Consider the following 8,353-nt stretch of genomic DNA (forward strand, 5'->3'; position numbering starts at 1 on the left):
CTCCCGGGGGCGGGGCCCGGGCTAGCCCCGCCCCGGGGCGGGGCCTGGAGGGCGGGGCCCGGCAGGACCTTAGAAAAGGCTCTACCCACCCGGACCACGCTGCCTGCTTGCTCGCTGCGCTTCGACCGCTAAGTGTAGTCTCCTGGAAACCCCCAGCCTCGTGTGCCCATTGCACAGATCGCTCTGCGCCCTCACCTCTCTGTCCGCGGCTCTGTCTGCAGCCACCCGGGACCAGACCTCCCAGCCACGGACAGTCCCTGAGTCAGCGGTCAGCGCACTAGACCCAGCGGAGATCCCTGTCCTCGCGGACGGGATCAGAAGTCCCGGAGGCCCCTGCTCAAGCTGGTCCAAAGTCTGACTCCGGGGGCCCCTCCCCTAAGAGCAAACTGAGGAGTCAGAGGCGGGTCAGTGCCAGAAGATCAGAGGGTCTAGGGGGCCCCTCCTCTCAGGTGCAGGGGTCAGGCCGGGGGCCAGGCCGGGAGCCCCCTCCCCTAAGGCCCAGCAGAGTAGTAGGAAGCGGAGCGCCCTCCCTGGGTCAGCGGAGGCGTGCCGGCCGGGCGACCGGAGAGCCACCCCGCGCGCCCGGCCGTCCGACCCGGCCCGGCCGCGGGGTCCCCGGCAGGGGGCGGCCTCGCTCCGCGCCGCCCGCTCCTCCCGCAGCCGCCGCCGCCCCGGCTGCCGCTCCTCCCCCGGCCCCGCCTCCCTGGCCCCCGCGCCGCCCGCCTGTCCGCCGGTCTCTGCAAGGCCATCGGTCTGTCCGCCCGCCCTCCCGGCGCTCCTCCGCCCCGGCCCCGCTATCCCGGCCGCGCACGTCGCTTCCTCGGTTCCGGCCGCCGCTAGCCCGTCCCCCGCCCCCGGGCCGGCCGCCGCCGCTACGCGAGGCCGGGGATTGGCAGCGCGCGTAGGCCGCGCCGCCGCCGATGGAGCCGGAATAAAGGGGCGGCAGAGAGAGCAGCCGGTCGCCACTCGCCCCGCGCCTGACCCCGCGGGCGGCCTGGAGCAGGTGAGCGGCGGGGCGCCCGGGGCCGCGTCTGGGGGCCACTCCCGCGCCCGCCGCACCCCTTCTCCAGCCGGCCCGGCCGCCCCCCCACCTCCGGCCCGACCCGGTGGCCTCCTGAGCTCCTGGGCGGCCCAGGCCAGCCTCCACGCGCAGCCGCTCCCGGGCCCAGCCCCGGCCCTGGGGCCTTCCCCGGGCCCAGTCGCCCGCGGGGCCGGCGCTCGGGCCGCAGCGGCCAGGCCATTCCCGGCGAGGGCTGACAGGAGGCCGCCCAGCTGGGCCGGCGGGCAGTGCCGGCGGGGAGGTGATCAGCTTTCATTCGGTTTCCCAGGGAGGAGGAATGGCTGGGGTGGGGCGCAGGTGGGGGCCTCCCCTTGCCTCCCTTACCCCAGTCTCTCCTCCTCTCTGCGGAGTGATCAGAGAGGCTTCCTGGCTGCACTTTCCTGCAGGGGAGCCGGGGTGGGCAGTGGAACTGGGGGCCCAGGGCCGGGGACCTTGGGTCTGGCAGCCATTCATGCCGGAAAAGAACAGTTGGGTTGCCGCAGTCGGACCTAGACCGCGCTCAGAGTAGCTCCGCTTCCCTCTTTCCTGGGGAGGCTTCAGTACCTGCTTGCGCGTGCAACCTGCTGCCTCCACCCGGAGCCGCTCCTTTCCTTCCTCCTTTCCCGGAAGATGCTGAGGATGACAGCCGTTCGCCTGACTGTTATGTTTCTTTGGCAGAACAGTTAGAGGCCAGGCTGGCCTGTGAAGGCATCCCCTACCTTCTCCTCTTTCCCTCGGGAGAAAACTTAGAAACTTTTCAATGTTACAGGCGGAGGAGCCAGGAACCTGAAAGCCGGTTGCATCTGATTCTGAAAGTTCCTCCTTTTCCCTGTCATTACCTTATGCTGCCACAAAGTGGTGAGTTAGAGATTTGCTTGGGCCGGGTGGTCTTTACCTTCCATTGATTACCCAGAATGTTAGTGATTTGGAGCGAGGGAACAGGGCTGTCTCCGGAAAGGGGAGGAGGAGAAAGGCTCCATGGTTAGTGTGCTGCTTCCCACACTGCAGAGGCAAACTCCTAATTGCTTACGTTTTCCTGCAGGCCTTGACACTGTCAGATTCAGAGGATTTAGGACTTTTTTCTTGGTGCTCTGGGAGATGACTAGAGTGGGGAATTCTGCTGTGTAGACATCCAGGCTGGGTGGGTCTGGGGACCTGTCCTCTAACCCCCATCATGCGTTGGCTCAGCTCCCTGCCAGGCCATTCAGCCTGTTGTGTGGAGAGAGAACAGGTGCATGGTCAGGGCGGAGGGTGGTGGAGAGGGATGTGGGCCAGCCCCTCACGGGAGAAGGTTTTTGAGATGGTCTTCAGTTCCGTGTAGTTGTTGTAAATATTGAGTGAACTGAGACTGTTAGCTGTTGGGCCCTCGGATCTGGGAAGGCTGGCCTCCCAGACCTCAGACCCAGCAGGCCGTTCTCCTGAGGAATGATGTCCTGGGTTGAGATTCAGGGCAGCAGTGGGAGAGGAGCTGGCAGACCCCATGGAGGCCTCTCTGCTTTTATCCATCTTATATATTGGGTTTCCAAGTAAGAACTTATTTGCAAAGAAAAATTATGTTGCTAAAATTATTGTTTTTTGGACACCACGGCCCTAACTGGTCGGTCTTCCCTCCTTCTTGCCTTGGAGCATGAGCAGAATTTGTGACTTCTTTTATTGTGGGCAGATCACCCCAGACTCTCACCTGTGAGACAGCTGGTTAAAGAGGGTTGGCAGTGAGCTGGGAGGCTGGGATGCCCTGGCCCAGGGATGGCGGCCTGAGCGTGGGTGGGGGTGGAGGCAGCCAGCATCCGCTTTGCTGGAGAAGTTGAGCTGCCAGCAGCCTTCTTTGGTGTGTGAAGAGAGCAGACCTCCCAGCCCTGATGTGGTTTATGTCAATGTGGCACATGCAGGCAGAATAGGGAGAAGGCCCAGGGAACAGCTGCGTGTCCCTGCCTCATGCTCATGATTTCTCTCTTCTCTACAGAACCCGTCATCGGGGAAGGCAGAGCCTCCCTGGCATTGCTGGCACCCTGCCTCGAAGAGCCCCCCGTCCTGTAGGCAGAGCCTTGTAGTCCGTCTCGGTTAATGACTTGGGCCGTCTGACCAGACCCTCTTCTGTGCCTTGTCTGAGGTCCTTGTCCATACCTGATCCTGGGCAACTTCTCTCTCTGGGTTGGGTCACCTTAAGCGGGGAAACTGAAGCCATTACTCTCCAAACCCTGTTTCATCTTCCCAAGCATGTCGGAAAGCTGGCAGCAGCCGCCACAGACGCAGCCACAGCAGCCACAGCCTCCGCAGCCTCAGCACCATGCAGAACCACCACCAGCCCTGGCCGAGCACACACTGCCCCCGGGCACAGCTGAGAACCCGCTGGGCTGTGCCGTCTATGGCATCCTCCTGCAGCCCGACCCAGGCTTGCAGCCCCCGCAGCATGCGCCCCTGCAGGCAGCAGGCGAGCCGGGCCCTAAGTGTGGTGTCTGTGGTCACGACCTGGCACACCTGTCCAGCCTGCACGAGCACCAGTGCCTGGCAGGCCATGACCGCTCATTCCAGTGCACGCAGTGTCTCAAGATCTTCCACCAGGCTACTGACCTGCTGGAGCACCAGTGTGTGCAGGCGGAACAGAAGCCTTTTGTCTGTGGCGTCTGCAAGATGGGCTTCTCGCTGCTCACCTCGCTGGCGCAGCATCACAGCGCCCACAGTGGCACCGGCGGCCTCGTGAAATGTTCCATCTGCGAGAAGACCTACAAGCCCGCCGAGGCGGCTGAGCCAGCGGCCGCTGCTGCCCCCTCGCTGCCCCAAGCAGCCCCGCCCCCTACCGTCGCTCCTGCTGAACAGGCCGACAAGCCCTACAGCTGCCCCATCTGCCAGAAGCCCTTCAAGCACCTATCGGAGCTCTCGCGGCACGAGCGGATCCACACGGGTGAGAAGCCCTACAAGTGCACGCTGTGTGACAAGAGCTTCAGCCAGTCGTCCCACCTGGTGCACCACAAGCGCACGCACAGCTCGGAGCGGCCCTACAAGTGCGCGGTCTGCGAGAAGACCTTCAAACACCGCTCCCACCTGGTGCGCCACATGTACGCGCACTCGGGCGAGCACCACCTCTTCCGCTGCAACGTGTGCGAGCTGCACTTCAAGGAGTCGTCGGAGCTGCTGCAGCACCCGTGCACGCCGAGCGGGGAGCGGCCCTTCCGCTGCGGCGAGTGCCAGAAGGCCTTCAAGCGGCCGTCGGACCTGCGGCAGCACGAGCGCACGCACAGCGCCGAGCGGCCCTTCAAGTGCGACCTGTGCCCCATGGGCTTCAAGCAGCAGTACGCGCTCATGCGGCACCGGCGCACGCACAAGACCGAGGAGCCCTTCAAGTGCGGCCTGTGCGAGAAGGGCTTCGGGCAGCCCAGCCACCTGCTCTACCACCAGCACGTGCACACCCTCGAGACCCTCTTCAAGTGCCCCGTGTGCCAGAAGGGCTTCGACCAGTCGGCCGAGCTGCTGCGGCACAAGTGCCTGCCGGGCGCGGCCGAGCGGCCCTTCAAGTGCCCGGTGTGCAACAAGGCCTACAAGCGGGCGTCGGCCCTGCAGAAGCACCAGCTGGCCCACTGCTCGGCGGCCGAGAAGCCCCTGCGCTGCACCCTGTGCGAACGCCGCTTCTTCTCGTCCTCCGAGTTCGTGCAGCACCGCTGCGACCCAGCCCGCGAGAAGCCGCTCAAGTGCCCGGACTGCGAGAAGCGCTTCAAGTACGCGTCAGACCTGCAGCGGCACCGGCGGGTGCACACGGGCGAGAAGCCCTACAAGTGCCCCAACTGTGACAAGGCCTTCAAGCAGCGGGAGCACCTCAACAAGCACCAGGGCGTGCACGCCCGGGAGCAGCAGTTCAAGTGCGCGTGGTGTGGCGAGCGCTTCCTGGACGTGGCCCTGCTGCAGGAGCACAGCGCGCAGCACAGCGCGGCCGCTGCTGCTGCCGAGGGCGCCTACCAGGTAGCCGCCTGCCTGCCCTGAGTCCATGCCACGCCCCGCCGGGCCCCGCCCAGCCTCCTTACACCAAGCCCTCCATCCAGCTCGCGTTCCGGGGCCCTGGGCTTGAGGACAAAAGGGCGCTGGGCAGGTGGAGGGTGTGGGTGCCTGGCGCTCCAGGTACCGGCCTGGAGGTGGGGGGACCCAGATTGCTGTGGCTGGCCCTGATTCCACAAACCTCTTTTCCATTACAGGATTCGCTTTCTTGAGAGCTGTCAGCCTCCCTTGTCTCCGGGGGACCGGAGCCAGGCTGGAAGTCAAGTGGCCTCTCTCCACCCCAGGAGGGGGTGGTGCCAGCCCAACCTTCCCAGTCCTTTCAGCCTGATTAGAAACCAGATAGGTTAGGAAAGAGGATGGTCATGGCAGGGCCTGGGAGAAGGGCCAGACCCCAGAGGTGGGCCGGACCCCAGAGGTGGGCTGGAGGTAGGGCATCCCCCTTCAAGTTGTTTGAGGGAGAAGGCCAGCTTTGTGATGTGGTCCTGGGGACCAGGAGGACAGACCATGAGCCACAAGCCTCTCCGCTCCAGCCAGGGGCGATGCTTCCTCTCTGTTTGACAGGTGAGACGTACAGGAGGGCTGCACATCTGTGGGCTGCGTCTCCCTGGAGAGCAGTCGGCCCACCCAGAAGGAAGGAAGCAGAGAAAGTCTCCTGTGACACAGTCAGAGGGTCCCCAGATGGGGAAGGAGGAAAGGCAGCCTTTGCACCGACGTCTAATCTCACTGCTTTAGAAGTGCCCCTCCCACCTGGGCAGCATGGTTCCAAGCTCTGGTAGGGAATGTGCTGTCAGCCAGATAGAACTGCCCATGTGAAAGAAGGGGATTGTTAGACCACCTGGTGTCTGGGAGGAAGCAGGGCTGAGCCCATGATCTTCCCAGGGGATGCAAACAAGTGTCCACCCACTTGAATTGTGTGAACCAAAGCGTCAAGGGCATGGCCCTAATCAGCTCGCCCCAGCCCTGCTTCAGGGCCAAGACCAGGCCTGGGTACCCAGGGTGGGGGAGGCGAAAGGACTGTGGGAATGGCATCTGACTCCACAGTGCCCTCCTGGCCCAGGGGAACCCTCCCCCGTCAGTCCTGCTGCTGGCCTGGACCCCAGGGGTCTTGCACTGCCAAGATGTTCTAGACAGCATCCAGCTACGTCCAAGGCCAGAGCATTCTCCCTTGGGTACTCCGAGGGTCCCCCTGGGTCTCTGGCTGCCCACAGGGCTCGTGGAGCCGAGGATGTCCAAGGCATAGGGAGTGGGCAGAGGAAGAGAGTTGTTAAGGAAACCAGTGGGTAGCTGGAGTCAACTGATCTCTGGACAGCCGGGGCCCTCCTCAGGAAGCCCAGAGGACCTTTATTATTGAAAAGATTGTTTTGAACCCAGCTCTTCCCTCTGCCCACTTCCAGCCCTCTCCCCTGGTCATGGGTCCTAAAAGAAGACTTGAGTCAGTGCACGCACCAAGGGCCCAGAGGAGCAGGGAGACCCGCCTTGTCCTCCTCTCACCTTAAGAAGTCTGAAAAGCCCCCGTCCGCCTCTTCTGCCTGCCTGGGTCCTCTTCCTGTGCCTGCAGAGAGGGGCTGGTGCTCCCCTCGGTGCTGGCTCCCAGTCACAATGCCTCAGAAGACGGGGAACCCAGGCTGACAGCAGTCTCAACTGCTAATTTTTTCCTTTCATTTTGCTTTCTAAAAGCAGTTGTTATACTATTCATAACATTGTATAGTTTAATTTCATGTCATTTTGGATCTTATATAAAAATGTGAGAATCTGGATTTTTAAAAAGAATGACTCCATTTTAGATAGCCCCTTTTGATGTTAATATATAGTGAGTCCAATGTATGCTTTAGAAGTAAAGACATTGACCATCACAGACCAAAGCCCTGCTTGTTCTGGTCATTCTTCCACAGGGGGATGATGGGACGCGGAGAGGGGCAGAGGTGTGCAGGCCAGGGTGGCAGGCTTGGGATTGGGACACAAGGCTGGATCCAAATCCTGCGTTTTGAACGTTCTGGTCATGTGACTCTGGGCAAGTCACTTAACCTCTTTGGAACTCAGTTGCCTCATCTGTAAAATGGGGAGGTAAACCCTTGCCTTGCTTAGTTGTGAGAATTAAATGGAGTCATGTATGGAGGCCCTGGTGGGGAAGCTGTGAAGATGCTGGCAGTACCAACTGCAGGACCCCGGGGGCCCTTGGGAATGGGACCGCAGTCTCTTGACCTCCTCGGGGTTTAACCACAGCCCCTGCAAAGCGAGCTGGGCCGTGAGGGACAGCAGCTCATGGATGGTCAGAAGGCAGGGACTGGGTCTGGTAAGCATGAGAGCTTGCTCAGCCCCAGTGGAAAACGAGGGCCTGCCTGGGGCAGCAGTGGACCCAGCCAGACAGGCCCTGCCCCAGAGGATCACCTGCTCTGCCCCCACTTCCACGCAGCCCATGCACATGCTCCATCTGCCTGCCCACCCCAGCCACCTCCCATCTCAGCCTTCCTACACTTTTTCTTCTGTACCCCCGTCTCTGTCCCCTAGCAGGGCGACTGCAACTCAGGCTGCTTCCATTTCTCAAAGGCAAGGGTGGAGGTGCGGAGAGAGGAGAAGCAACCTCGCCAGTGCTGGGCATTGAGAGCCAGTGGAGGGTGGTCAGCAGGGACACCCTGCCCTGGGGGGGGGGACACCCTGCCCTGGGGGGGGTGAGGGTAAAAAGTCAAGGGGACAAGTTGCTACTCATGCTGCAGGGGGCTCAAAAGGGGGTGTAGAAGCCCTCGTGGAATGGCCTGGGGGACCCCAGATGTGACCTGGACCCCACACTCCTCTCACTCCCTCTGTGTGGCCAGGGGAGGACCCTGTCCTTGAGAAGCCATGTGGTTCCTCTCTGCAGGTGTCAGCAGGAGGGTGCCCGGGGCCCTCTGTGTCTGTGCCAGGCTCGAGTCCCGCTTCCTCTCTGGCCGAGTGACCTTAGGCAAAACTCACCCACCTCGCAGAGACTCCTAGAAAGCACTGGCTGTGTTTGGTGATTTATAGTTTCAGGTTGCCCTTCCTGAATGGACGATGGTCTGTGCGTGCCAGGGGCAGCAGGAGCTGAGCTCACACGGAGCCTGAAATAACTTGTTCTTCCTTTGTCCCCATCTCCACCTCCTCTCACGAAGCAGTGGGGCTCCTTCAGCTCCCACCCGGCCCTCAGCCTCTGGGCTCCAGCCTGGGCCAAAGCCAGGGCAGGGAATGGAGCCCCGGCCCTGGACGTTCAGGTCCAAGTCCTAGCCCTCTGATAACAAGCGACCCCAGGCAGGTCTCTGCGCCTCTCGGAGCCTCAATTCCCCATCCGAAGCCGAGGTCTTTTTTTTTTTTTTT

At 62.3% G+C, this 8,353-nt stretch overlaps 1 protein-coding gene across 3 annotated transcripts; it reads left to right on the forward strand.

The window, feature by feature from the left end:
• Positions 1 to 109: 109 nt before the first annotated feature.
• Positions 110 to 6,888, forward strand: ZNF319 (zinc finger protein 319). 3 transcript variants are annotated; one of them, XM_087420177.1, is made up of 4 exons: positions 110 to 1,003; positions 1,809 to 1,897; positions 3,003 to 4,993; positions 5,224 to 6,888. In XM_087420177.1, exons 3-4 carry the CDS (start codon positions 3,257 to 3,259, stop codon positions 5,236 to 5,238), a joined length of 1,752 nt encoding a protein of 583 aa, XP_087276303.1. In that variant the 5' UTR covers positions 110 to 1,003; positions 1,809 to 1,897; positions 3,003 to 3,256; the 3' UTR covers positions 5,239 to 6,888. The 3 variants fall into 3 exon arrangements, with proteins under 3 accessions (XP_087276303.1, XP_087276301.1, XP_087276302.1); XM_087420175.1 differs by having other exon boundaries at positions 3,003 to 6,888; XM_087420176.1 differs by having other exon boundaries at positions 111 to 404; positions 3,003 to 6,888.
• Positions 6,889 to 8,353: the final 1,465 nt, after the last annotated feature.

The sequence above is a fragment of the Ceratotherium simum genome, chromosome 30 (genome assembly GCF_057802395.1).
Source record: "Ceratotherium simum simum isolate JZ-2026a chromosome 30, ASM5780239v1, whole genome shotgun sequence".
Lineage (NCBI taxonomy): Eukaryota > Metazoa > Chordata > Mammalia > Perissodactyla > Rhinocerotidae > Ceratotherium > Ceratotherium simum.

Excerpts from the sequence above, each read along its gene's own strand:
- ZNF319 (XM_087420175.1), top strand. The coding sequence starts at position 3,257 with ATGTCGGAAAGCTGGCAGCAGCCGCCACAGACGCAGCCACAGCAGCCA.